Source organism: Falco naumanni, chromosome 14 (genome assembly GCF_017639655.2).
Source record: "Falco naumanni isolate bFalNau1 chromosome 14, bFalNau1.pat, whole genome shotgun sequence".
In the NCBI taxonomy this organism is placed as follows: Eukaryota; Metazoa; Chordata; class Aves; order Falconiformes; family Falconidae; genus Falco; species Falco naumanni.
The window spans coordinates 13,275,534-13,303,095 of record NC_054067.1 but is presented as its reverse complement, the minus strand read 5'-3'; the positions used below and the strand labels follow the sequence as shown (position 1 = coordinate 13,303,095).

Below are 27,562 nucleotides of genomic sequence, written 5' to 3'. Positions count from 1 at the left end.
AAAAAAATGTCTCATAGCATATTGATCTTGCAGCTGCTTTTATATCCTGAAAGGGAGCGGAAATACTGTTCTACAGTAACTATAACTCTGAACAGAAATTAGAGATGTATCAGGAGCAAACACTCCGTAACAAAGGCTTATCCCAGAGCAAAAATAATGGTGTGTCTTAAAAGCTAGTAAACAAAAGAAGGCTAAATACAAAAGTTTCCATAGTAGAACAACAGAAGGGAGTGGAAGATAAGATGGTTATAGAGCATCTATGCTTATAGACAAGGGAAGTACTTTTTTTTTTTTTTTCCTGGAAAAACCACAAATATTGGTCAGAAAATAACATAAACCACTGATACAGCTCAAGTATGTTTTTCAGTGTTGTATAAGTGGAACCAGCTCTGCAGGGTATCAGTGTTGTTGCATTCAGTAAGTTATGCCTACATTTTTACTTCCAGTAAAGCTAATTATCCCTGTAAAGGAAACAGGCCAACTAGAAAAACAGTTCTGCTATAATTAAATTAGTTAGCTTACTTTGTAGATTATATAAAAACCAAAAATATGTGGTTTAAGATGCAAAATTGCATGTGAGTATACCCTGTGAGTATCCCTTCTATCATAGCTTAAATGTAGCACTTAAGATTTGGCTTTAGGTTTGTTATTGTGTGGTTTCAGTTAAGCATGCAATGATAAGACAACTAGGAAATGGCAAATAATAAACATCTTCAGATTCTAAACTAGCTCAAGTTCCAAAAAGAAAAAGCTGTATCTGGACAAAAACAATTCAGTCATTGAAATCATCAATGAGATACAGCACGTAAATCTTACAGGATAGATCTCTGATAGAAATATCAGAATCTGGTAACTATTTTTTTTTTAACGAAAGCAAGATTTTCCTGTTTGAACACTTTTTTTTCAGAGAGCCTCAGAAAAGTCTTCTTTGCCTTATTATCAACTTTAGATATGTCATGACACTATGTCTAAAAAATAATTTCTTAACTGTATCTATACAGTTTAATGCTTACTGAACAGACTATTTTCTGCTTTTCTACTGTGCTCTTCTAAAAGTCTGTGTTCTCCGTATGTGAAAAACTGTATCTCCATAAACCCTTGAGGGGTGTTAAGATTCCTATGAAAACAGTGGGGCTAAATGCTGCATTGGTACAGTGCCTGATCTGAGATGTGCTGTTACTATGCAGCTTGAACTCTTAACTCTTTAGCATTTGATCCTCAGAGCTCCTATCATTCATCTCAATTACAACAATGAATGATTAGCACTCCTGAAAATCAGCCCCATGCTGTTTTCAAGTACTCAGGAAATGAAAACTATAAGGACCACCCATGAAAAGTTTGGGTCAAGTGATTTGCCTCGTATCATACAAACGCAGTGGTAAGAGCTGAAATAGATACAGTTCATAGAGGTTTTTCTCATGCTGAACGATAATCTCACAATCAGCATTCCTGATCTCTTTAACTGGCCTGCTTCTGGGGGGAAAAGAATAATTTCTGATCCAAAGTTTGTTCACCACAGATTTTAATTCCTTATAAACTTCTGGCATTTAGGAAAAGTAAACCTAACCACTGGGACCAGTGTCATGAACAACACCCACCCTTAAGTAGGCATTTTACCTTTGGAGTAGTTCTTTCTCACAGCTTAACTTCTTAATGTGCCTGTGCAAGATAGCTTCAAATTATAGCAAGTTCTATATTGCTGCAGATTATCAGCAAGGATTTTTAGACTCATGATGGAGAGATCTTTGCCTTGGCCTATCGGTTTACGTAGGTCAGCTACTAGCTGGGCTGGAAGCACAGTCTGTGCCACTGGCTTTTAAAGTGCTGACAGCAGAGGAACAGTGATACACTGATTTTTGTTGCTGTCCATTACAAGCTGAGAGAGTGTCAAATAATGGTTACAGAAACCTGTGTGACCTTACACTTTTATCCCACGTCGAGTCCTGTGGAGGATTGCATAAAGGGAAAACATTCCCTAAAACAGTCAAAATTAAAAGCCATATTTCTTTGTCAATTACAGACGCTATAGTGAAATACAGAAGTAATTGAAACAGTGGCTTAATCTTTTTCTGAAAAGACTGGTTTGTAACCAGTTCAGCTGACAACCTAACATAAAGCCATTAAGTCACTTCCATATGTTGAAAATGCCTTCTCTGCTCCCCAAGTTAAAAATCTAGGGAGGTAACTTCAGCTGAGCTGTAGTACACCAACAGAAGTTTCCCTGCTCACTTAGACAATTCCTTTGTGCATTTGTTTTTTATAATTTTACCGGAATTCAAAAGAACAGATGAGACTGTTCACAAGTGAAGGCAGGGCACAAATCTCACATACGGCAATGCAACACGATGTTACGCTTGAACCGATTCAACTGTGCTGACAGGGATGTTATTTTCCATCTTCCCAACTAATTCTGGCACCCCAGAGGCCACCGTGATACAGTTGTAGAGGCAAGCTAGCTTGACAATGCGTTCTGGTTGTTAGCTTCAACTGTGCTTTGGCTCCTGGAGGTCAGACAAGCACCTGAGCTGGCAGAGTGCCTAGGATGCCCCTGCTCACAGCAGTCTGATGGCCTCGGCTGTGAAGCATCCCTGCGTTGGTTCGTTCGGCTCCTGTGCGGTGACACTCGGGCCTGTGCTCCTGTGCTGTGGCGGGCTGAGGCAGCCGGGGCCCGTTCCTTGGTGGGGCTCACCGAGCATGGAGGCGGCACAGGGCGGGTCTCCCTCACAAAGCAGCAGCTCGGTGACCCGCTGATTCCCGTCGTGTGGACATCAGCTACGGGAAGGCCTCACAGTGCCGACAGAAGCAACCCCCAAATGTCACCTCTACCGGCCTTGTACAACATCAGAGTGATCGGAGCTACCTGAGGCGACAGGCAGCTCCCGGTGAGGGCTGTGCTAGCCCCCGGCCGAGGCCCACCTCCGTGGCGGGGGACCCCCAGCCCAGCCGCCCCCCGGCGCCCCCCGCAGCTCCCCGGGGCCGGGCCCGCCAGAGGCGACCGCGCTGGGCGGGGCGCGGGGGCGGCGGTGGCAGCGCGGGACAAGGGCGCCCGCTGGCGGCAGCGCGCCCGCACTGACCGGGCAGGGCTGCGGCGGCTGCCGCCCGCCCGACGTGCCAGCACTCAAAATGGCTTCCGCCCCTTACGGGCACCGGCCCGACGCCGCTGCCCTCGCTCAATATGGCTGCCTCCTGCCCTCACGCGGCGAGGGGGGGGGGGGGCGGAAAAATGGCTGATGCTTCCCACGGTGCTGAAGACGGGGGCTCACACGGGAATAGCGGCCCTGCCGCCGCTTCCTTCTCTGTAGCTGCCCGTGTCCGGCCAGGGCAGGACCACACAGCCTGGCCGTGAGCCGGCGGCGGGACCGTAGAGTGCGGGGTAGTGTTCCGGAGCGGCCGAGCCACCGAGCCGGCTGCAGCGCCCTCTGGTGGGCACAGGCGGCCTCTGCAGGCGGCGAGGGCTGCGCTCCTGCTTTTGGCGGGGCTCCCCTGGGGAGGGCCCGGGGCGGCCCCGGCGGCCGCGCCCCCTGCGCGGCGCCGCCGTTGTCACAGTCGGGCCTTCAGGAGAGAGGGGACCCCGCTGCCAGTGCCCGGGGGGGGGTCCCTGGAGGAGCAGTCGGCCCTGCCGCTCCATCTGCCCGTGGTCGAGGGGTGCCTGTCCCACCAGCTTTGCTTTGCACCCTTAAAACCCACAGCACTTGGCTCTCCAATGCCCCCTCTTCGCATATCGCCTTGTCTCTTTATCGATGCTCAGGTTTCCCCTCCCTGCTGCCGAAGCTGTTTCTTGGCTTGAGTGGTCCTTCACCCCTCCTCAGCGCTTTGCTTGTCGATCCCTTTACAACCTGCAGCCCCCTCCCCAGCACTTCACCTGCAATGGCCGGTGGGGCTGTGCTGGGGCTGGCAGAGCTCGCGGGCTGCGGGAGGTGAGCCTTGCTGCCAGCTGCTCACGGCTGACAAAACTTGGGGTGCAGGGCTGCTTGCTGGTCCCAGGGGCGTTCCCGCTCACTGCAATGCTTTCAGTTTACTCCTTCAGGTGTGGAACAATGGGTTACATTACACAATCCCTCCTGCAGAGTTCCAGGCCCTCCACTGAATACGGCCTTACAGATGGACTTGATCAGCACGTTTTATGGAGCTGTTCAGTGATTTGTGCCAAAGCCGTTAATAACGGTGTGGCATTGGATCGGCTGTGCGGTGAGTTCTGGGGTGCCTGCCTAGCCTGGCAGTTGCTGTGCCACTGCAGGATGCCATCAAGTCCCTGTAAATCAGCTTTCTTTGCTCCTTGGCAAGTGGGAGATGACAGGGGTCCCCTGAGATCCCACGCGATGATGGAGCAAGTCACTGACATGGGAAGGTCCGAGGACCCATCCTAAATCCTGGCTCGCTGCGGGCTGCACCACTGCCGAGACCTGGAGCAGAGGGAGCAGGACAGAGCTGTGCCATGCCACAGAGAGCTGGGGCGATGGAGAGCGTTGCCTCATCCATTTCCAGGAGGTATCAGCCCCCTGTCTTAGGGCTTCCTTTCACATGCTGGTGCAGCAAAGTTCAGACGCGTTGGCTCTGAAGTGTTCCTCTTGGCTCAGGATCAGAAACTGCTTTTACCTCTGTGCTTCTGCCTTCAAAGCATGACCCAGCGAGCCACAGATGGTGGCCCGGGATGCATCTGTCCCAGGCATCCTCTGCAAGGAGGGGAAAATCCTCCCTTTGACAGAGGGGCTCCCACCGCCCTGGGAGCCCTGGCAACGCGCGAAGCCGTGCCTCGCCTCCCGTCCCGCTCCGGGCGCTCTCCCCGGGGCCTTAGCCTGCCTGGAGCGTGGGCTGCCTGCAAACTCGCTGACCGCGGGGCGTGACGCCCCCCGGGCCCCTTCTGGGCTCTCCCAGCGGCCGCCAAGCGGCAGCCGCGCCGGGGTCGGTCGGTGGGGCACGAAGCCGCCGGCGGGAGCCCGCCCTGCCCGGCCCGGCCCTGCCCGGCCCTGCCCCTCCGCGGCCTGTGCAGACCTGCGGGCGGGACCGCCGGCACACCCGGCGGGGTGGGAGCGGGGGCGGCGGCGCGGAGCGGGGCCGTGCCGCGCAGGGAGCCCGGCCCAGCGCTACCTGGCCTGCCGGCGGCCCGGCTGCGGGGACCCGAGGTCGGCGGGGAGCAGGTATTGTACCCGCTTGGCTCGCTGCCCTGCGGTGGCAGCCCGTGCCACGGGGACTCTGTCCCCTGCTGCTGGCAGTGGCGGGGCGGATTGTCCCGGTCCTGCGTGCGGGTGGGGGGGCAGGACGGGGGCTGCCCTGCTGTGCCCGCGCTGTGGTGTGCGGGGACAGGGGCTCTAGGGGTGGCTGCATGGGGAGATGGGGGGGGCTGGGCCAGCCTGTGCTGCCTTTGCTGGTTTTGGGTCGCCCTGTTCTGCACGGTGACCCAGGAGCGCTGCCCTCTGTCCTGGGAGCCCAGGGGACAGGTAGCGGGGCTGGGCGTCAGCTCCGGCCGGCCTGCCCGGTGGCATGCAGCCCGGGCTGGCTCGGCTCTGTGGGGACATGGGGATCTTGCTGTGCCCATGGCCACCTGGTTGTCCTGTGCCAGCACCCCTGGGGCACAAGGGGCCCTGTGGGGCTGCAGGCTCGTGCTGCTGTGTCAGTGACTGCAGCGATGGGTTTGTGACCCCTTCAAGCCACCGGTGTCTGCCACACTAGGGCTGTTTGGTGGGAGCTGAGGGAGGGCTCCTGCCAGGCCCCCCTGCTCCTGCTGTGCAGCTCTCCCCTGGAGCCAGAGCAGAAGCCGAGCAGAGTCTGCCGTGTGTCCCAGAGCTGGGACCTGTGCCCCGTGCAAGGCTGTTGCACGATAGCTACTGGTCCCACCGCTGCAGTCCCGCTCGGAGCTGGGGAGCAGGGTGGCATTTTCCTTCCAGGTAGCACCGCTGGTGTAGATTTGTGGCCAGTCCTGTGCCGCTGCTCCCGTCCTGGCAGCAGCAGCCTCTCAGAGCAGCAAAGCGCTGAACTTCAGCTGGTGCCCCGAGCTGTTTCTGCTGTACTTTGTACCCTGTGTGGGAGCCAGATGGGGAGGTGGCGGGGTTTCCCTGAGCAGCTGCTGGCACTGTCGCTCTGCCTGTGTGAGCAGTGATGAGAGGAGAGGGCAAGTCTCAGGGGATGCTGGCTGCTCCCTTGTGGAAATGGTGCCTCTGCTTCTGGTGACAGCAAGGGTGTGAGCCTACAGCCAGAGCCCCTCGGCATCAGGGAAGGAAACTCTGGTCCCACAGCTTCCTGCACTTGTGTTAAGGCTGGCGCCTTCGGTCATAGCTGCTGCCCTGGTCCCTAGAAGACAGAGGGAGCAGCAGATGTGGGTACCACTGTACTCCTCGGCATCCTCTGCCTTGGGTGGCTGGACCTGCTGATGGCAGCCCCCAGAGCCTGTAGAAGCTGGCTAGGCAGTTTAGGGGTCCGGCTCTTAGGTTGGTACCTGGCTGTGCATGCCCCAGTAGCCACTGCTCTTTGTGGGTCTCGAGGAGACTCTGTACCCCAGCACTGGAAACCAACATACTGGTGGTGGTTGAGAGCAAGGTGTGTGCTGGGGTGCTGCTCTGTCACAGGGGGGGAGACCATGCTGACCTTGGCCGTAGCCAGGGCATGGCAGAGCCAGTCTGGTGTGGCTGGCTGGGGCTGGAAGGGCCTGGCCTAGGCTCTGGTCCCCCTCCCCAGGGCCCAGGTTGGGATGGGGCACAGCCCTGCTAGGCACACCCTTGCCCCCAGCACTGGAGAGGATGTGGCTTGGGAGGATGTGGTCAGCTGGCTCGTGTGCCTGGCTCAGCGACTGCAATGAAATAAGTGTGGCTTAATCTGCCGGGTGATGGTGTTGCATGGAGTGCTTGGCCTGTTAGGGAGGTTGGGATGAGCAGGGGGAGCAGCTTCACAGTACGGCAAGCAGTAATAAACATGGGGTTTCTTGGGGTGGATAAAAGGAGACTTTGTTTGGGGCTCCCCGCTTCCTCCAGTCGAGCAGCAGGAATCTGGGGACCACAGCAGAGCGTTCTGGTCCTCTCCCCTTCCCAGTGCATGGGGAACCCAGTAGTAGCCCTTCAGCCAGCTTGGGTGCCTGTGACTGAAGCAGTGGGTTTCCTCCCATAACTGCCACTCTCCTCCCTCCCTCCCATAGCACTTGGACCAAAACCCATCTATCGGCTGCTCAGCTGCAGCTCCTCCAGCACCTTTGGGGACCCCGTGCTGTATGAGCCAAGCTGGAGGGGTGCCAATAGTGCTGCTTAGGGAGGAGGATGGGGACTTCCCAGGCTGTTGCATATACCCCTAGCTACGCAGCAGGAACCCCAGGCTGCGGCACTGGGCTACGTGATCCTTGCAGCTGGGCTGCTTCGAGGGACCCTGGGTGCAAGGTTGCATCGAGCTGGCTGGTGAGGCTGCCAGTCCCTGGAGCTCGAACCCAGGCAGAGTGCTGAATGCTGGGCTGAGGAGCAGGTTCTGCTCTCTGCCAGCTCCAGGCTTGCTCTGGCTCGTTAAGTGAAGGGTCCCAGGACAGCCTGCTGAACAGGTTGGGCTGCACCGTGTGTTCCCGCTTTCCCTGGCACCGTGCCTTGCCTGGGGACGTGACCAGAAGCCCTGCTATGACCCTGGGCTCTGGGGCAGCCTCTTGCCAGGGTACTTGGACCCAGGATGCCGCAGTGCACTATCACCATGGGGCAGGGAGTGCTGTGTGTTGGGAGGTCTGTGCCAACACGCAGTGTGCATCCCCTACAGGACGCCTGATCTTTGGCCTGGGACAGCCCGGCGCTATGGCAGACCCCCCTGGTTGCTGCCGCCCCTGTGCCACCTGCCTGCTCTGCCTCTACAGCTGCCAGTGGATCACCGCCAAAAAGGAGAAGAGAAGGGGGCTGAGAACCACCAAGGTGATACCACGGGTGATGCTGAGCTGGGGCTGGCCAGCCCCTGCATGGGAAGCTCAGGGTGGTGGCTGGGGTGGGAAGGGTCTTGGGCTGGAGGGTTCAGCCCAGACACTGGGCTGCTGACCCCTTGCTCCTGGCCCTGCTCCGCAGGACCGAGCCCCCGGAGAGCTGTGGTGCTACCTGGCACCCTCCCTGTCCAGGGACTGCCCTAGCCTGCAGTGGTGGGAGGGCGAGCTGTCTGGTCCCACTGGGTGACAAAAAGGGTAGAGCAGCACGCTGGCAGCAGCGAGGCTGAGCTGTGGCTGTCCCTGCCTGGCTGAGCGTGTGGCTGTGGCAGGGCTCCCACGTGCCTGGAGCAGAGCACTGTGCTCCCTGGGGGCTGAGCGTGGCAGGCAGGTCCTGAGGCACTGAGTGCCTGGCAGGGCACGTGGGAGGCATGGCTCCTGGGCTGGGTGCTGCCCCCTTCCAGCACCCCATCAGCGGGGGTGTCCCTGGCAATTTGTAACCTGGGAGGGGTGAGGCCCTGAGATTCTCTGAGGTCTCCAACTCCCATGGGAGTGGCTGTGCTGCTGCATGTCCCATCTTGCCTGGAATGTATGAGCTGGTCTGGGCTGCTGGGTGTCCTGCTCAGCACCTGTGGCACCCCTCACCTCCCCACATAGGCAGGGCTAGGGGCTGGATACCCTGAAGTTGGACTTGGCTTCGGCTGGGCAGGCAGGAGCAACCTGCAAGCTCACCACTGCAATGGCAGCTCTGAGGCACAGCACCCATCACTGCCCAAACCACAGATCACCCAGCTAGAAGGAAACAGGACCTGGCTCCCTGCCCCTTCCCACGTGCGAAGTCCTAGCCTGCTCCCAGGGGCTGCTGAACGGGAAAGGAGACAGTCCTGCCTCAGGGGCTGTCCTCCCCAGCCTGCCATAGTTAGCTTTTCAGCTCGTTGTAGGAGCTGCCGGTCCAGCTTCCTGTAGCGTGGGTCCAGCCAAAAGAACCCCCCTGGGGAGCTCCGTTCCCTCCCAGCTCAGTGCCTGGATCCATGAGACCGGTGCCTGCTGTGACTCCCTGTGCACCCTGCTGCAGGCTGGGTGCTCCCCAGCAGTCCCAGCAATGTGGCCAGGGGCTAGGTGCCCTGCAGGTGTGTGCATAGCTGTCATCTCTGGCTTTCAGTGTGACTGCAGCTGGTTCCTTTTCCTCTTCTGTGTCTTCCTCTTCACACTGGTGTGGCTCTACTTCACCGTCATCATCCTCAATGACTTTCACAACTTCAATGAGTGAGTAGGATCCCACATCCAGTCTTGGTCCCCGTGTCCCGCCTGCCCCTCTAATAGTCTCCTTTGCTGGCAGGTTCATCTTCAAGCAGAGGAAGTTGTGGCTAGACTGGTCCCTGGTCCTGCTCATAGCTACGGCCGTGCTGATCACCTATTCTGCTGTGCTGCTGGTGAGCCCTGCTGATCCTGCCTGGGCTAATGGGGGTACGGAGCTGTGCTGAGCACAGGCTGGCGCTGTGCCCTGTGCAGAGCCAGGTGGAGCCCACAGCATCTGGCCGGCTGGAGCTGTGTCAGCCTAAACATAGCCAGAGACCCTGCCTGTGTCAGTGGGTCGCAGTTCCTGTGGCTGAGTCCTTAGAGGGCTGAGGCGTGAGGTACAGCCCATCTCTGATGCCTCCTTGTTCTTCTCACAGGTCCTTGCTTTGTGCTTGCAGCTCTGTGGCCAGCCCTTGAAGCTACACTGGCTGCACAAGGTGAGAGACTAGGGGTGCAGGGGGATGGTGCCTACTCTTGCTGTCCTTGCACCTTGGGAAGCTGCGACCAGCCTACTGGGGCTGCGTACAGCTGCTGTGACCCCACAGAGTGGCTATGCATCCTTGCTCAGCTGGGTTGCAGCTGTTAGTACCCCAGCCACACTTCTCTGGGATGGAAATACTCCCCTCGCTCAAAGCATGAGTACAGAGCTCAGCTGCAAACTCAGATGGGCAAAGTGGGGTCCTGAAGCTTGGATGGGCTCAGGAGGACGGGGTGAGGAGGACTCTGCTGGCCCTGCCAGGGCAGAGCCCAGCTGGCCTGCAGGGTGCTGTGTGCTCCCCTAACTGCACTGTATCCTGCCCCACAGACCCTGCTGATCTTAACTGCCCTGTTGGTGGCTGCAGCCTTCACAGGGCTGGGAATAAAGTGGGCGGAGGAGTGGAGAAGTGCACGTATCTCCCTGCAGGTGAGTCACCTCGATACCAGAGACTCCCCCGCTGTACCCAGTACCTGGCATGTGGGTATGAGCTGAAGGGCGGTGACTGGAGTTCCCAGTGTGGCTGTGTGCCATGGGGGTTAACTCCCTGCCATTGACTTCTGCTGCCTGGCCAGGCAAGGTGCTTCTCCCGCTCTTGCAGTCCTGCCTGGAGCATCTGCAGTCAAGGTGATGAACGGGGCTGGACCAGAGCAGGGAGTTTGTTCAGTCCCCACAGGAGCTTGTCCTTCCCTCCCTGGCGCTGTTGCTCTTCCAGCAGTACTGCCTGCAGTGGCAGATCCCTGGCATTGGAGCATGTGGATTTTTGGGACAGGGTCTGGGCTGGCACTGGCTGACACCCTGCCTTTGCCTCCCCAGGCAACAGGTCCCTTCCTGCACATTGGAATCCTGGGGGGAATGACGCTTCTTGCCTGGCCCCTGGCCAGCTTCATCTACCGTACCCACAACACAGGTAACACCCCTCCAAGGTCTCCACCTCCCTCCTTGGCTGGTACCCTGCTTTCTACCACCCAGCTGAGCGGCACTGGTGGCAGAGTAGTGTACAGAGAGCACTGGTGCAATAGGAACAGGTCCCCAGTTCTCAATGTGGTAGTAAAGCCTGCGCTTGGTTGCTGCTTCTCATGCCCAGCCCTTGGTGCAGCTTCAGCCTTCACTGCTTTGCTGCTGAAGGACAGCTATGGATGGCAGACTGAGTCCTGCAGAAGTGCTGGGCTGGGGTGCAAGGACATGTAGTGGGCCAAGAATAAATTTGCAGTGTGTTCCTGAGGCTGGGCATGCAATGCCTGACCGAGGGCAACCATAACTTAATGCCAGGTGAAGCAGCCTTGGCTTATTCCTAACAGTCTGCAAAATACTGCCTCTTTACCTCACCCTTCCATCTTCTCTGTCTCTGCCTGGAGGTCTCAAGGTGTTTCTGCTGCTTGTGTACTGCGCGGTGATGATCGCACTGTATCTGGCTCCCCTGGGAATCACCTCCCCTTGCATCATGGAGGAGAGCCAGCTGCCCCCCAAGCCAGCCCTGGTTGGCCACAGAGGAGCACCCATGGTGAGTGACCAGCACCGGCGGCATCCTGGCACAGTGGTTAGGGTGGATGGAGCAGGCTGCTTTGCCTGGCTGTGCCTGGCCATGGGGCACCAGCATATCAGACTCCTGGTGCTGCAGGCCTGGGTGAGCTCTGGCCAGCCCAGTAGAGAAGGGTCTCCACATCAGCCAGGGCAGCACAGTGCTGGAGGATGGGTGAGGAGGGTGCGCATAGGAGCCGCAAGGCAGAGCTGTTTGCTGAGCGCTGCTGGAGCAGGAGCAGGTGACTCTCAGCAGAAAGCCTGGCTGCGTAGTGTGGGCAGGGACTATGCAGGCCCTGGCTGTCCTTTTCCATTCCCCCACCCTACCAGGATCACCCCAGTCTCATTGTGGTTGCCCTAGAATCCAGCTGGGTTGCTGGGTGCAGCCAGGCAGGGTGGGTGCCTGCCTCCTGCCCCCTCCTGTCCGTGCACTCTGCACTAACACTCTTCCTTTTCCAGCTGGCCCCTGAAAACACCCTTATGTCACTGCGCAAGGCGGTGGACTGTGATGTGCAAGTCTTTGAGACGGACGTCATGGTGAGGTAAATCTGCAGCAGGGACTCGGAGGAAGGGGTCTGTGCATCCTGGGATGTCACCTCCCACATGGGACATTCTGGGAGCACTTGGGGAGGACTCATACAGCCTTCGTTTGAAGGCAGCCCTGTGCAAAGAGCTCTGCCATTCCCACCTTGCCAATGTGGGACTGGTGCCAGCTTGCTGTTCCAATGATTTGGGAGAGGTACTGGGTTTCTGTCTTCCCATGCAGGTTGTCTTCCAGGGCGTTAGGAGCGAGGCACCATCAGGGAGGGGCACTGCTGGAACACAGACCCTGGCTCTAGTTTATCTCATGTAATCCTGCTATGGGGACAGCTGTTGCACTGAGCAAGGAACTGCTTGGTTCCTGGCTTGGTCTCTAGGTGCTCTTTGCTTTCCAGACTCTCCCTTTTTTTTGTGTAGAGGACCACAAGTAGGCATAAGGCTGGGGGTTACCCTAGCAGGGTGGCTGGGAGGGGGCAGAAATGCAAGGGCAGGGATAGGAGACAAAGAGCTTGCAACACTGGGCTTCCCTCTCTGCTCCTTTGCCAGTGCTGATGGGGTCCCATTCCTCATGCATGACGAGGAACTCACCAGGACCACCAATGTGCAGGCTGTGTTCCCCGAGAGGGCTGCCCTGAACAGCACTGCCTTCAACTGGACAGACCTCCAGCAGTTGGATGCTGGCACCTGGTTCCTAGAGGTCAGGATGCCCCAGGGGGTGGCTGATCAGGCATGGGTGCATTTGTGGGTAAAGCATGAGCCCTGCCCTGGGGAAGGCTCCCTCTGGAGCACTGGTTGTGGCAGACACCTGGACAGGGTGCAGAAGCACTTCCACACCTGCACAAATTCATTAGGTGTGGTTGTGCCCCAAGCTGGGGTTTGTTCTGACTCCTTAGCTGAATCATGAAGGAGGCTGGTTTTGTACGTTTTGTGCATTTGCTTGGAGCTGCACAGCCTGCCTGGGCTTGGAGGCAGCTGTGGCAAGGCTCTTCCCAAGAGGTGACTAACCAACTGCTGAGCTGCTCTGATTGCCCACAGGTGGTGGGTCTGCTTGAACTGTGCTGTTAGTGGGGAGAGGGGGAGAGGTGCCCTGTGGATGTGCAGCAGAAGGATCCCTGTGCTTGTCTACACTGGGGAAGAAGAGGAGAGGCCAGTGTGGGAAACTGAGAGCCAGAGACAGGCACCAGTTAGGAAGGTGGAAGCTTACAGGGAGTCTGCCTACGATGGCTAACAGTCTGTCACCCTTGCAGCGGAGGCCGTTTCCAACTGTGCAGAGTCTTTCTGCTGGCGATCGTAACCAGGTGACTAAACAGAGGATCCCATCCCTGGAACAGGCACTAGAGGCAGCCAAACAGAGCAATATCTCAATCATGTTTGACCTCCGGCCTGAGAACCACAGTGACTACCAGAGCTTCGTCAATGCCACCCTGGATGTGATCTTACAGTCAGGCATCCCACTACAGCAGGTGAGCTGGCCACCACCCCACCGCTGCCAGGCCCTCCTGTCACACCCCTGCCACCCCATATACCATGTTCCCATGTGTGATCCCTGCTGGGGAACCCTATCCAGGTGTAGGGCTCTCTAGGTGGGAGAAGTTGCCAATAATTGGGGGTTAATGCCTGCAGCTTTAGACCCCTCCAAGTAACCTGGTTCCCCAGCATTGGTCACCCTGGTGTGTAAACAGTGACTCAGTCTAGGGAGGGAACCAACAGTGCTAGCAAGAGCAAGAAAACAACGTTCAGGCTTCACCTCCCCACGCTGTGCCACACCTCTCCCTGCAGCTCTTGGACTCGTGCTGCAACCTCCTGTGTTGCCTTTGCACTTCATCCAACCTCTGCAGCACAGGATGTGCTGCCCTAAGGGGATAAATTAGCACCCAAATCGCTTTCCCTTCTTGGCTTTTTGGGAATGTAGACACAGAAAAGACATACTCTAGTGCTGACCCAAGGTGCATTCTTGCTGCAGAGTTGGAGCCAAAAGGATGCTGTACTTGATCCGTTCAAGGACCCAGAAGGGATGCAACTGCTGCAGCCTGCTTAGGCTGCAACTGCTTTCTCCACTCAGTAGGCTCTGTTGTGTTTGCTTCTTAGCTGGGGCAAGCTCTTAGGAGACTGTCCTAGCTGAGATCCTCATGGAGGAGGGGGGCAGGAAGCAGCTGGCTGAGCAGGCCATGTGTGCCTGGACCTGCAAGGAAATACCAGAAGAGAGCAAGCTCTCTGGAGCACCTCTCCTCTTCATGTGCTCTCTGGCTCTTGCTTAGGTCCTCTGGCTGCCGGATGGATTCAGGGAACAGGTCAAACAGCAAGCCCCAGGCATTCAGCAAGTTTACGGCCGGAAGAGACTCCAGAATGAGAAGGAGCCATTACTGCATGTTAATCTGCCCTACCAGGACATGAGCTCTGAGGAGATCAGGTGAGAGCCCTGTGCCCAAGAGCCTGGGAGCTGTGGGGCCTGGGCACTGTCCCAGCTCTGTCCCAGGGGGCCGCAGAGGTGAGGGCCAGCTGAGGCTGAGTGCTGGCGCACTGCTGGGAAAGGCAGGGCGTGTGCTACAGCCCTGCAGACAAGCGCGCCTTATCAAGCAGGGCTGGTGCAGGCGATGGAGCTGGCTGCAGTCCTCTGCCTTGCTAGTAAACCTGCCCTGGGTCTGGCTCTCCAGACACTTGCTCCACGTGGCTGCAAGTGCTGGATCACATCCCAGATATATGGTCCTCTCTGGCTGTATGCTGAGTGTGCTGGCACCCTGCTGTCTGCTGCTGGCTCTGACCACAGCTGTCCCCATGCAGGCAGTACCGCCAGGACAACATCTCTGTCAACTTGTATGTGGTGAATGAGCCCTGGCTGTTCTCTGTGCTGTGGTGCTCTGGGGTGAGCTCTGTCACCACCAACGCCTGCCAGGTGCTGAAGGAAATGAATCGCCCTATCTGGCTGCTTGTAAGTGACTGTCCTTCACCCTGTGCCCCAGGCACTTGTGGGTTCCCTTCTGCAGCAGCCCTGGGCAGCCAACTGCCTTGAGGGTTGTTTTGCTCAGTGCTGTGCTGGCATGGGAACATGTGACCCTGCAGAAGGGACTGATGGCATGGCAGGCTGGGCTGTGCCGTGCCACCAGCATACCACCCTGGCTGGTGTTCATGGCTCATCTTGTTGCCTTGCAGCCCAGCAGCACATACCTCATGATCTGGATTGTTGTAGACTGCGCTTCCTTCCTTGTCATTCTCTGGGCTTTCGTCTTGCTGAAGTAAGTTTGATCCCTTTCACCCTCCCATGACAGGTCTGTTGGGGGAGGCTGTAGCGTACCCTGGGCAGCTGGTACATACCCAAACCCAGCCATATCTGCTGTCACCCCACCCTGGGCTCAGCAGACAGGAGAGGACCCCCCAGGCTCTTAAGTGAGACAGCAGTGTGTGGAGGCAGCTTTTATCACCAGGCTGCAGCTAAAAATCTGGCCTGACCCTTCCTTGAGGTGCTGCGTGCCTTAGTTCACGCTTACTAATTTGCTCTGCACCCCAGGGCATGGTGGGCTGGGACTGAGGGACCTTGGCCCTGCTCCTCTACTAGTGCTGCAAGCACCAAGAGCAGATCCCTATGAGACTGTGCCCCCTGTGGGGCCCTGCAGACTCCAGCTGGGAGCTTGGGGGAAGGAAGAGGGAGGCCAGATGCCATGCTAACATTTCTCCTATTCCATCTCCTAGGAAATGCTCCCAGAGAAGATGGCCAGTGGGTGAGTGCGCACAGATGTGAGCTCCCCTCCCTCGGAGCAGGGCTGTACCTGCATGGTGCTCCCTGGCAGGCAGGCAGCTTTCTCCAGCTGAATGTGACAGAGCTGTTTGGGGTGGCTGGGGGAGGGAAGGGAATCCCAGCCCAGGGAGTTCCTGTCCTGCCCTTAGCGAACAGCCCTCTGGGACAGCGCTGGGGAATCCCATGCTCCCCAAGCCTCCTTAAACCTGCTTTTCAGGTTGCTCCACCTGTCGCTGCCCGATGGTGGCTGCCTGCAATGACTTTTTTTCCTCTCTGTCTCCCCAGAGTCTGAGACAGATGTGCTGCTCACAAAGATCAACAGCTTGATGCAAGAGTGACCCTCCAGCCTGCATCAGCCATGGGGAGGGGCGGCCAGAGCCCTGCACAGCTCAAGTGGGCAGCACTCCTCAGGCCAGCTTCGAGGCTCCTTTCCTTTGCAGACTCCTTCCTGAGCATCCCATCTCCCGTAGCCTTCCTGGCTCCTCGTGTGGTGCACACCTGCCCCCAGCTGAAAAGACCTGGAACTGGGTTCACAGTTCCTACCGGCAGCGAGGAACTGGAGCCTTTGCAGGGGTTTCCTAGGACTAGTTCACGCCTGAGGGCTGAGTGCTTAGCCAGCAGGTGTGGGGCTAAGACCTTCAGCCCTGGAGTTTGGAGACTTAGTGGGGATTTGAGTTGCTGTTTGGTGCAGGGCAAGGGCAGCCTCTGCCTGTCATCAGCAGATCTGCAGCCAGTGATGGGAAACCTTGTTTAAATTGCTGCTCCCCTGGGGGCTGCCCTGCCACATGGCTTGAGGGAATAGGAAAGAGGGTGCGAGGTGCAGGGGTGGCTTTTCACGAGATGGAGGGGGAGCTGAGCTCTTTGCATCCCCTATGCCGGATGCAAGTCCTGCCCCTGCTGGCCTCGTGCTTGCAGGCTGGGCTGCTGGTACCCCGTGCAGCAGTGAATGCCTGTTGCTCTGGGGGGCGAGGGGCAGGGGCTGGGGGTGGAGGGGAGCAGGGGCTGGTAGGACCTGCTGCTGCTGCAAGGCTGTGGAGGGGTGTGAGGGAGGGGTGTGCGGCATCGGTCACTTGCAGCAGGGCCTTGAACGCGGAAGGGGGATTAGGTCAGTTTTACTTGTTCCTACCTATTTATGTCAATAAAGCAGCGGAGCGGTAGACAGACCCCGCGGGGGTGACTCGGCCGTGCCTGCCTGCTGCCCCTCTGCCCCTCTCCCCCTCCCCCTGGCCGCGGGGCCGGCCCGGGCCGGCGGCGGTGCGCGGTGCGTCCGTGCCACCTAGCGGCAGCGCGGGGAAGCGGCGCCGGCGGCCGAGCGGCTCCGCCGGGCCGGGCCCTCCGCAGCGGGGAGGGGGGGCGGGGGGAGGCCGAGCCGGGCGGGCCCGCGGGCTTCGCGGAGAGGGGACGGGGGGCGCGGGCCGAGCCGCCCCGGTACTCCGCGGGCCCCCGCAGCCGCGCCCTGGGGTAGGGCGGCCGGGCGCGCTCGGTGCCGAGGCGGCGGCGGAGGCGGTGCCGGCGAGAGGCGGGCGAGGGGCGGCTCCTCGGCCGGTTCCCGCGGGGCGGGGCGGGCGGCGGCTCGGCCGCTCGCGGGCTGGGACCGACCGGAGCGGCCGCCGGCCGCGGCGGAGCGATGATCCGCCGGGAAGGTAAGGAGCGCCCTGCCCTGCCCGCAGCGCCGGGCACCGCGGCCCGCCGCGCTCAACAAGTGGCTGCCCTGCCGGTACCGGCGCCGCGATGGTGCCCGGTGCCCAGCGCTCCGGCCGGGCAGCTCGCTCCCTCCCCGCCGCGGGCGGAGCGGCCCTGCCCGGCGCACCACGGGGGCTGTGACCCGAGGACCGGGTGCCCCCCGGTTGCGCCCCCTCCCCGGGCTGCGGGGCATGACCTCGTGCCCCCGTGGCTCGGAGCGGGTGGCCGTGGGATGCTGTGCTTGCAGCACCCTCGGGTGCTGGCGGGAGGGCAGGTACGGGGGTGTCGGCCCAGCGAGGGAGCACCTCCCGTAAGCGGGACTTGCACCTTGAGGCATGGTGTGATCGGCTGTGGACACCACATGCTCTTTTTGGGTGCCACAAGGAGGGTGCTCCAGTCTCTGCCCTGTGCTGGAGGCACAGCAGGTCCGTGGGTTGGGTGGTCCAGGGCCAGCCGTCCCCTGCTCTAGCTGGCTGTCACCCAGGGTTGGTGGCACGGGTGGCACGCTGCTCCTTCTGTGCAGCCTGGGGTGGGGTGGGGTGTTCGCACCAGGCTCACGGTCTTTGTGTCCTGGTGTGGCGGCCCAGCCTTGGTTCTCCACCTGCTTTAGCTTCTGCTGATAAGGTCAGGAATTGACCAGGCAAAGATGACTCAACCCTGCTTACGGGATGCCTGGGCAGTGTCTGCAGCCACTGTCTGATCTTGCAGAAGGAAGCCCTTAGTGATAACACAGGACTGGGGTGCCCATAAAGCCTAATAAATCTGGAGCTTGGGCAATTCTCTGCTTTTCCTGGAGCCAGCAGGAGCCCAGCTCTGAGCAGAAGCTAGTTATGCTTTCCCAGGCTCCTTCCTCTGTTCTGCTCCCACAATGAGTCAGGGTGGACCGGTGACACAGGCAGAACCCCCTTCCCCTTCTGGTTGAGGAGCTGGGACAGCAGGTGGCATGCATCCTAGCAGACATAGGCCCCCTTGTTCCATGACCTGAATTCCCTGCTGAAAGCCCTGGGATGAGCAGGGTCATCCTTTCTGCATGAGTTCCTGGGTTAAGAGATGAGTCCTCAACAGTGGCGGGACAGCTTCCCCGCCTCCTCACACAGACGCTCTTTGTCTGCCAGCTGCCTGGCTGACAAAGGGAAATATTCACTGATAGGGATGGGATGGGCTCAAGGTCCACAGGAGCTTCCCACCTGCTTGAGAGATGGGTCATATCTGGGGCTGGAGCTGGACTGGCAGCCCTGGGAGTCAGCCCAGAGAAGCATGGAAGTGTCCTGGCACAGAGAGATCACAGCTCCACTATTTTATGTCCAAGGTTGTCTCACGGCCGTGGTGAGCCCAGTCTTTAACCAAAACATTGCTTCATGGCAGCCTCCAGCTCCCCTTCTGGCCAGCATCCCTCCTTCCCTGACCCCAAGGCATCATGTTCCTTTCCCACTGTGTCTCCTGCTGACCCAAGGCTGCTTGCTGTGTGGAGCAATTCTTACACTTCACCCTATAGAAACCCGGGTTTTGACATACACATAGCAGAACTGTTTGCAATATCTTGGGCTAGGTGAGTGGGGCCATGCTCAGCTTTGCTGCAGCCGTCTGGCCCTGCATGGGAGACTGCAACCCACAGCCCTCTCCAACCAAGACGTGTCCAGTAGACACAACCACCTCCCATCTAGCCCCTGCCCAGCTCTCTGCCATGGTCCCTCACAGCAAGGTTAGCTCTTCCAGGTATGTGTAAAGAGGCTGCTTTTGTGGCTGTCTGACTCTTAAAAATCCAGAGCTGGAAGGCAACTTGAGTATCCAGATGAACCCTTTGCACCACTCCAAGGCTGTACTCAAGCTTTCCCTGATGATGTCTGTCCACCCTTCAGCGTTAATGCCTTGTTACTCCTGTATCATCTCTGCAGACACTGAACGGGCAGTGGAAATTCTGACCAGATACCAAAGCACCCTGCGGTCCCCAGAGGAGCAGGAGCTAAAAGCCTCCATTGGAAAAGTCTCGCACATCTTCCAAAGTGAACTCTTCCAGGCTCTGCTGGGTAAGCCCCTGCCTTGCGATCCCTGGGGCTTTGTGGTCAGTGGGCTCTCCTGGGGGGCCTGATCCTGCACAGGTGCCTGGTACTGACCAGGCATCCGTATGAACACATGGGTGTCTATAATGCCAGCAAGCTGGGCTGTCTTTCCCCTCCAGGGCTTGGGCTGGAGATACTGGGGGTCCAGGCTGCAGTAGCTGGGTGGTTGTGTTGTGAACAGGATTCCTCAGTAGAGCAATTGTGGACAAGGGGTAAAGCCACCTTCATCAGGCCACGCCAGATCTACCCAGCACCCGCTAAAGGATCTGCAGTGCTGCGAGCACCCTCTGCACAGTGCAGCTGGGGTGTGTCTGCAGCCACTACTGGATTTCCAGCTTTGCTGCCGTACCAAGGGCATCCCGCAGCAGGGCCTTGCTCCTCCCTGCAGCCCTCGGCTTCATCATGACCTGTTACTTTCTCTTCTTGCTGCTGACCTGAGGGGAAACTAAATTTTTCTATCTTTGAGGGAGAATTGATGCATACCCAGCTCCTTTTGGGGTATCCTGGTTTTTCTGGCACTTAGACCTACAAGCACTTGCGAGTAACACACTATGCAAGTGGCTCCATTTCACCCAAGAAACAGACTTGGCAGCGAGGCTCGTCTTGGGGCTGAGCACCAGAAAATGCCATTTTGAATGCATTTGAAAACACACTTTCTTTGCAAAGTATGTTTTTTCAGAAAAATTCAATGGTTTTGGACTCTGAAGTTGCTTGGCTCCATTCCCTGCCAGAGCAGACCAGATCCTGGCTGTGTGGGTTCACTTAGGGCGCTGATTTTGGAGGTAATCCCAGAGAACCATTTGCAGAAGCTGCAGTGTGCTGAGAGGGGCATGAGCTCCTGCTCAGCTCCTCTCCTTTAAGTTCTGTTTGCTGTGGTCCTCAGGGAAGTGTGCATAGCCTGGCAGTTTCTGTTCCCAGGTCTCATGGGAGAGAAGCTGAGTTCCTGCTGGGAGGGAAGGGAAAGCACCCCAGAAGCTCTGCACCCCAGGGGAGGACCTCGGCCTTGGAATGCAGAGGTCCATGTGTGGTCTGTGCCTCGTTCTCGGTGCATCTTGACCCAAGGCGTGTGCTCCCTCTCTCTTTCCAATACCAGGAAACCCTGGCATTCCCCCTCACCGTCACTCTCCACTTGGCAGCTCTTGCCTTTTCCTCACACCCCTGCAGCCAGGGACCCATTTCCGTGCCCTCAAGTTGCCAGCAGCTCCTCTGTGCTTCAGGTTATCCATTGAAAATGAAATACAATCATGCCCTGAGCGATTTTATTCTCTCCTTTCCTTGTTCTTGCTGTTGGAGCATCACCTGGAGGCTTTCAGCCCGAGTACGTCTTTGTGCAGGGCTCGTGCTAGGACGTCTGTGCCGTTGGCAGCAGAGACAGCCAGCAAGGGAGGGCTCCCTGGGGCAGTGGACTCCTCTGTTGAAGAGACCAGCATGCAGCTCCTTTCTCGCCTCTTCATTTATACAACTCGCTCTCAAGATGGACCACACTGGAGGCAGTGGTCCCCAGCAGGGCTGTGATCACCTTGGCAAACCTGACATGAGCCCAACACCCCTGGCTGCTTTTGTGTGCTCCCCCAGCCCTCCCCAGGGCTGCGTGAAGGCAGCGAAGCAGCTTTCCCAAAGCCCGGGGCTGTTCATATTAGTGCAAAAGTGTTGCAGAGAGTGTAGCGGGAGAGAGCACATCTGCGTGCACGCCAGGCTGGCTGCAGTTTGCACGCTGGCACGCAGATGCTGCACAGACTTCCCAGCTCCCTGCTGTAAGCCGTCTGTCTTGGTGTCCTGTCAATGCTGGCACGAGGGAGTGTCACTTGATTGCTGGTGACCTTTTCAACTGGTTTAACAGGATATTAGGTCCCCGTGCCAGAGCGAGCTTTCTCTAGATGTGTTTACCTAACTAGGAATTTGCATCAATTACTTCCGCCCCCTCCTCCCCCTCCCCGGATAATGGGTTTGTGAATTCCCTGCATGGACACGTGTGATGCTGTGTCCAGCTGCGTGCTCGCTGTGCCCGTACACGGCCAGCACACACCGGGGTCACTTAGTGTCCACAGTCTGGACCCGGTGGAGCACAGTGACAGCTCTGGGAGGGTGGCAGAGCATTTCTATTTTATTTGTTTTTCACCCCCCCATTTTCTCACTGGGCTGCTGTGTCCCTGTCTGAAGTTTGCTCGGAGTCATGATGCTGGCTCAGAGTTTATCCAAGGGAAGAGGATTTGCAGGGGAGCTGCTGCAGGTACACCTCCCTGCATAGAAGCTCCCATGCCATGCCAGATGCTTCTAGCTCTGGAGAGGTCTCAGTCTGCAGAGGTCCCTCCTCTTGCAGTCTTTCAGCAATATGGGCCTGATTTTCCTGCTTTTTTTCAACCCCTGGGGAACACGAATGTATGAACATGGTACATCCTTGTCCTCAGATTGCATGTTCCTACAGGTAATGGTCTCCTAAGACATGCATTGGCTGGCTCGAGTTTGAACACCAGAATGCATTATGCTGTAGTAGAGCTACCAGAAGTGCCAAACATGGAGTTTTCCAAGTTGGTGCACATGAAAAATGCCAGGGATATGGCTTTCTGTACCCTTTTTATTAAGAATAAGCTGGTTTGTGGACTCTAGAAGCCCCAGTTTGCCCAGCTCCAGGCGAGGATCTGCTGGGATGTTTGGATAAAACCTGCGTGGTGTCCAGGGCTGGATGTCTCTGTCACCATGAATGTGCCCAGTGTTGCTCTGCACATGCACAACTTTCTGCCAGACTCCTCTGAGCACAGCACAGCCCCTTAAATCCTTGTGGTCATCGTGCCAGACCCAGCTCCCTCTCCCAGGAGCTCCCCGTGCCCCGGGGCACACTGACTCTGCCAGGGTGGCTTCTGCCCCAGCAGGTGCCACAGCAGCTGGCTCGGTGCGGCACAGCGATGCGGGAGCTGCTCTGCGCTGGAATGCGCCAACCCTTGCTCCACACAAAAGAAATTCCTTGGCTCGAAGAGGGAAAACAGGCTGTGCTGGCTCCCTCTTCCTGGCCCCTCTCCCTGCGACTGAGGCTGTGGAGCCAAGCGCATGACTTGCAGGGAAACGGCCCAGCCAAAGGGCGCTTGAGGAGCCTGGGCTGGGGGATGCTGTGGCTGTGGGGATGGGGCGACTGTGGCCCCGCTTTCCCTCTGATCCCTGGAGCCCCTCAGGGTGACGTCGGCCTCCTCTGGTGCCACTGGGGAGGACAGGGCTCGCACGCAGAAGCAGCTCCCTGACCTTTCCTTCCTGGAGCCGGGGCTGAAAGGGGCCGTTGTGCCCTTTGCAGCGGGCAGATCTGGGCGGACAGGCAGGGTCTGTGTGCGCTCAGCCACCCCGGCTGCCAGCAGCCCAAAGGGCAGCGCTCCTCCCGAAAGCCCTCTGGGGCTCAGCTCCTCTCCTGTGCCTGAGCAGAGGCTGGCACAGACCCCAATGAGGTCCTGTCAGCTGCTCGGGCCCCCAGCCTTCCCCTGTGGGTCCTTTTACCCCAAAAAAGGTTCCTCACAGTGCTTCTCTGGGTGCAGAACTCCAGCAGGGAACTCGGCTCGCCAGCAGCGCTGCTAGATATGGTAGTCATGGCTTCCCTGGATGGCTGCAGGAGCCAGGATGGAAAACTGGAGGAATCTGGAGGATTCCCAGCCCTGAAGACTCCTCCTTTTGCAAATTAGCCCATAGCCAAGGATGGAAACTCATAGCTGGATTGAAAGCTCTGCTGTGGCAGCCATAGGTGTGGATCCTCCCTACAGTAGTGGGGCCACAGCTGGGAGGCTGGTGCAAGGCTGAAGTTTCTGCTTGGGGTAGATCTGCAGTGATGCAGCTGATGACAGTGCATGTTGACATATCAGAAATATCATCTTCTGGAAGTTCGCGTGCCGGGTGTCATAGGAGTGCTGCATTGCCACTCGGATGCTGGTGCTATAGAAATATTTAATGACGTTTATTTGATATACTGACCCCAGGAGGAAATTGCTAGACAAATTCTAATCTCTGTAAATCTTGAGTTACTCTTCCTTATTAGATCTAGAGTGGATACGCTGTCACCAAACAGAAATCGAGCTGTAAGACAGAACATGCAGCATCATCTTTTGCTACCACAACGTTGTCTTACTGAGGTTTTTCAGGTAGTGCACAGGTGAGGCAGACTTGTGTGCAGCTTGTGATGCCCATAAGAAATGAAGGAAACCAGCATACATGTTAAATTATCTTTAACGCCATGTGCACGTGTGTCTTAAAATGTACTGCTGTCACAGCAGCGCCCTTGACTGCCTGAACCCAGCCCCCTGATCCTGAAATTCGTCTGGTCCCTGGTGCCAGCGGTGATTCCCTCTCCTGGCAAGCATCTAAAATGGGCTGAGGGTTTAAGAGGTGGAGAGTGGCTGCTTCAGAGGACAAGCTTCCCGCTCCACGGGAAGCAGCCAGCTTGGCTGCCCAAGGCTGTGTTCCTGCAGCAGATGGGTGACAAACAGGGACGCCAGCAGTGGTGCACCCCCACGATGGGGCTGTTCAAATCCTGTTTTCATTTTTGCAAAGTTTTGTGCATTCCAAGCATAATCCATGCAGCCAGGAGCCCCTGCTATCCTGTTATGCAATGACTATTTTTGTAACCAGAAGGAGAGATGTTTTTGCATGAAAACAAAGTCCTGTTTGTCTGGCTGTGCAATGACTGCTTGCTGTGACCTCATGTCTGATTTGGGAGGGCTGCAGGGGCTGCCAGCAGCATGCTCAGCACCCAGGGGCTGCGGAGGGGATTCCCCAGGCACTGTGGGTGGATCTGGGGACTCCCACTCCTCCCGTCATTGCTGGCTGCCCCATGTCTGCTAGGGCACAGGACAGAGCCTGACAAAGTTGCAGCACGAAGCAGCAGCTGCAAAAGTGGCATCGAAGCCAGGCAGTGGGATGGTGCTCCCTGGACTGGGGTGGCCACACAGCCTGTTGGGCTCCCCACGAGCACAAAGCTACTCTGCTGGCAGCTGAGATTTATAGCATCTTTTTCCCTGAAGCTGGAAGGTCACCAGGCAGCCCCTAGGAGCTGGATGATGAGGGTCAATACTGTTCCCCATCCCATCTGCAACATAGATGTGCTGCTCTGGTGCATGGGCATGTGGTTAAGCATAGGGAGAGGGTGAGGACTTGCATCTGGGGGTGCAATCCTGCTTTGTGGAAGCATCCCTGGGAAATAACCTCGGACAATGCTCAGCACATCCCTGCTTACACTGCCCCACATTGACCTGATTTCTTTTGAAAATCTTTATAGTGTGCTTTTAATACTCCATGGTGCCTTGGTGTGGCATAGTTTCAGGTGAGAAATTGCACACTGAAGGGCTGATGGAGCCAATTCATCCCTGAGCTCCCAGGGAGTGCTGGGAGAACGGCTACAGCCTCCTCGAGCTGAGACCCACCGCTTGCCCTTGGAGTCGCTCGCAGAAGAGGGACTCTTCAGCCTCTTCTGCAATGGACGCAGGTACAGAAAATGATCTCAGGTTCCTGCTGTGCTTTCCCCGCTCTGAGTGCTTATTTATGCTGCCGTGACTCTTCGGCCCTGCCAGCTCTACCAGGCTTCCTGTTTCCCAGATGCTTGAAGGGATTTATTACTGTTTTATGCCTTTTGCAAGGCGTTTACCAAACTCTTTTGGCCGACCTTCTGGAGCTTTACCTTTAACCTGGCAGCATTTACCATCCTTTCTGGTTTCCTCATTTGGACACAGCCTCAGCTGATGTCTTCTTCCTTTAACAGCCTCCCTTCCCCTGCAGCCCAGCCTTGTGTTCCTCCCTTTTGCCTTTACGGTATCCTCTGGCCAGGACCTGTGCATTTGCTCTGTCTTGGTGGGGTATCTCTAAATAGGCTCAGTGCCTCCCACAAATGTTTTACCCCCTTTGTTACCTCTTTCAGTTTCTTTGTTGTAGTGGGTTTGCATGGCGAGGGTTTGGGGGGGGGGGGGGGGGGGGGGCTACAGGGGTGGCTTCTGTGAGAAGCTGCCAGAAGCTTCGCCCATGTCCGATGGAGCCCGTGCCAGCCGGCTCCGAGACGGACCCACCGCTGGCCCAGGCTGAGCCCAGCAGTGACGGTGGCAGCGCCTCTGGGGTAACACGGTTAAGAAGGGGAAAAAAAATCTGCACAACAAAATTGCAGCAGAAGAGTGAGAAGTGAGAGCAGCAGCCCTGCAGCCCCCCAGGCCAGGGCAGGAGGGGGCCGGGGGGCTCCAGGCGCTGAAGCAGAGGCTCCTGGCAGCCCGTGGGGAGCCCACCACGGGGGAGCAGACACCCCCATACACAACCTGCGGGGGGACCCCCCTGGTGCCAGGCAGTGTGAGGGGGAAGGGGCAGCAGGACAGAGTGTGATGAGCAGCCGCAGCCCCCATTCCCCATCCCTGCGCCGCTCAGCGGAGGAGGGAGAGAAATGGGGAATTAAGGTAAGCCTGGAAAGAAGGGAGGGGTGGTGGAAAAGGTGTTTCTAAGTTTTCATTTTAGTTCTCATTGTCCCACTCTGATTTGAATGGTAAGAAATTAAACTGATTTCCCCAAATCTGGTCTGCTTTGCTTGTGATGGTAATTGCTAAGTGATCTCCCTGCCCTTATCTCGACCCAGAGCCTCTCTTTACGATTTCTGTCCCTGTCTGGTTCAGTAGGGCAGTGACAGAACGGCTTTGGTGGGGACCTGGCATCCAGACAGGGTCAAACCACCACATTCGTAAAAAAGCTTCTGACTTTTGATGCAGTCCTCTTTCTGAAGCTAAACACGTCTGCACCGGGTGTATTGGCTTTTGTTGCTCCTACAGGGGTGCTGGATCTGGAGGTCCGTGTCTGACCTGGCTCTGGAGGTGAGCTAGGGGTGCTGTGGGTCAGCAGCTGCCTGACTGCACAGCAGTGGGGGCTTCCTTAGGGAGAAGTGAAGCCCAGTGCAGCCGTGCTGCTCCCTACAATCCTCCACGTGTGACCAGGAGAGGGTAAGATGCTCCTGGCAGGGACAGGAGAGGATGTGGGCTCCCACAGCCCCTCTGGAGCTACAACTGGGCAGCAGCTGCCATCGGGTTCCGCTGTCACCCCGTAACTGTCTCTGGAGCAGCAAGGGCTGGGATACCCCATTCTCACGCCTCTCTCCGGATTTTATTAAATCACTGTTCAGGCCTCAGCCTTCCTCCATCTCAGTGGAACTTTCTGCTCACTGTTATGTCCAGGACTGATTTCCTTCCCAAAAGCAGAACATTTAAAACATTCAGGTCATAAATGAAAATCTGTTCCAGAGTCTTTTGGCATGTCTGCTTGGTGTATATTTCTGACAGTGAACTAACAGTAGTGATAATCACTAGTAATGATTGTCTTGGTCTAGAGACAATTATATTTTGCTTCTTGTAGTCATTTTACGTGTAGTGAATTATTTTTACAAGTTGTACTATTTTAAAATGATTTAGTGTCTTTTCTGAGTTTCCTTTTGTTTTCATTCAAAAAAACATTCTGGAATTTATTATTAAATCAGTATGATTTACAGCAGCAGGTTCAGGTCATTGGAGCCCAGAATGGAGATACCTGGCACCTGCTTGTGGCAGTACGCAGGTAGAATTGTGCCGGGTGGGAAGAGGGAATTTACTGGGGAAGGAGCTGGAGATAACACAGCTGTAGCCGTCAGTATTAGAGCTTGTACACAGTGAGCCTACTGTCCTCATGCTGTGTGCCTTCTCTGCCTGTCCCCATGGGACAGGAGACCCTCGATGGGCCAGGGTCGCTGGGGAGCAGCAATGGGGAGCAAAAAACCTGGCAACATCAGGGCAGGCAGGCAGGGGCTGGCTGGTACAGGAGGCTTCTCAGGGCAGAAGGGACATGGGACCACACATGGGGCTGGCACAGCCTGGAGAGGAGAGCAGGATGGGGTGGATTTCTGATTGATGTTGCTGAGCGCTGTTTGCTCTTAGTCCCCATGGAGAGTGTGATCGTTGCTCTGTGGAAATGCCCATGCCTTCCAGAGCCAGGCACCCCAGTACACCTCTTGCCTTGCAGAGGGGGCACGGTGGGCAGCATGGCAAGGGTGGGGAGCCAGCAGAGCCCTGCTCCAGCCCATCACCCAGGTGCCAGCCTCTCATAGAGGGCTCAGGCTTATGATGCTCTGGAGGCAGAGCGGGTGAGCACAGATGCTGCACCCCATGCAGGATTCTGACATCGGGCTGCCTCCCCGGTCCTGTGGATGTTTCCCATGCTGTTTTGCAGATATCCATGAATTCTACGATTTCACTCTGCGCTCTGCACCCCCGCAGCCTCCCAGCCCAGGCACACATCGTGGCACAGCCAGGCAGCAGCATGCGGCCAGCGAGCCCAGCTCTGCGGTCACACTCGGAGAGCCCCAGAACCTACCTGAGGTAAGGGCTGCCCTGGCACGGTGCTGCGGGGCCAGA

General features: G+C 57.2%; 2 protein-coding genes across 8 annotated transcripts in view; both read left to right on the top strand.

The window, feature by feature from the left end:
* The first annotated feature begins 4,939 nt into the window (after positions 1–4,939).
* On the top strand, positions 4,940–16,406 carry GDPD2 (glycerophosphodiester phosphodiesterase domain containing 2). Its single transcript, XM_040614771.1, has 16 exons — positions 4,940–5,138; positions 7,723–7,871; positions 9,036–9,139; positions 9,213–9,306; positions 9,550–9,609; positions 9,978–10,076; positions 10,464–10,557; positions 11,006–11,151; positions 11,628–11,710; positions 12,255–12,405; positions 12,956–13,171; positions 13,967–14,118; positions 14,490–14,637; positions 14,859–14,941; positions 15,396–15,424; positions 15,727–16,406. The coding sequence occupies exons 2-16, from the start codon at positions 7,758–7,760 to the stop codon at positions 15,777–15,779; spliced, it is 1,626 nt and encodes a 541-aa protein (XP_040470705.1). The 5' UTR covers positions 4,940–5,138; positions 7,723–7,757; the 3' UTR covers positions 15,780–16,406.
* Positions 16,407–16,975: 569 nt separating this feature from the next.
* DLG3 (discs large MAGUK scaffold protein 3) overlaps positions 16,976–27,562 on the top strand; it is an 80,454-nt gene continuing 69,867 nt past the window's right edge. For all 7 annotated transcript variants that reach the window (XR_005830889.1, XR_005830888.1, XM_040614079.1 and 4 more), the window contains exons 1-3: positions 16,976–17,084; positions 19,020–19,151; positions 27,378–27,526. Coding sequence is in view for 5 of the 7 variants with exons in the window: in XM_040614079.1 (XP_040470013.1) it covers positions 17,069–17,084; positions 19,020–19,151; positions 27,378–27,526 (297 nt within the window). In the remaining 2 variants the exon portion in view is untranslated. The remainder of the gene's footprint in view (positions 17,085–19,019; positions 19,152–27,377; positions 27,527–27,562) is intronic.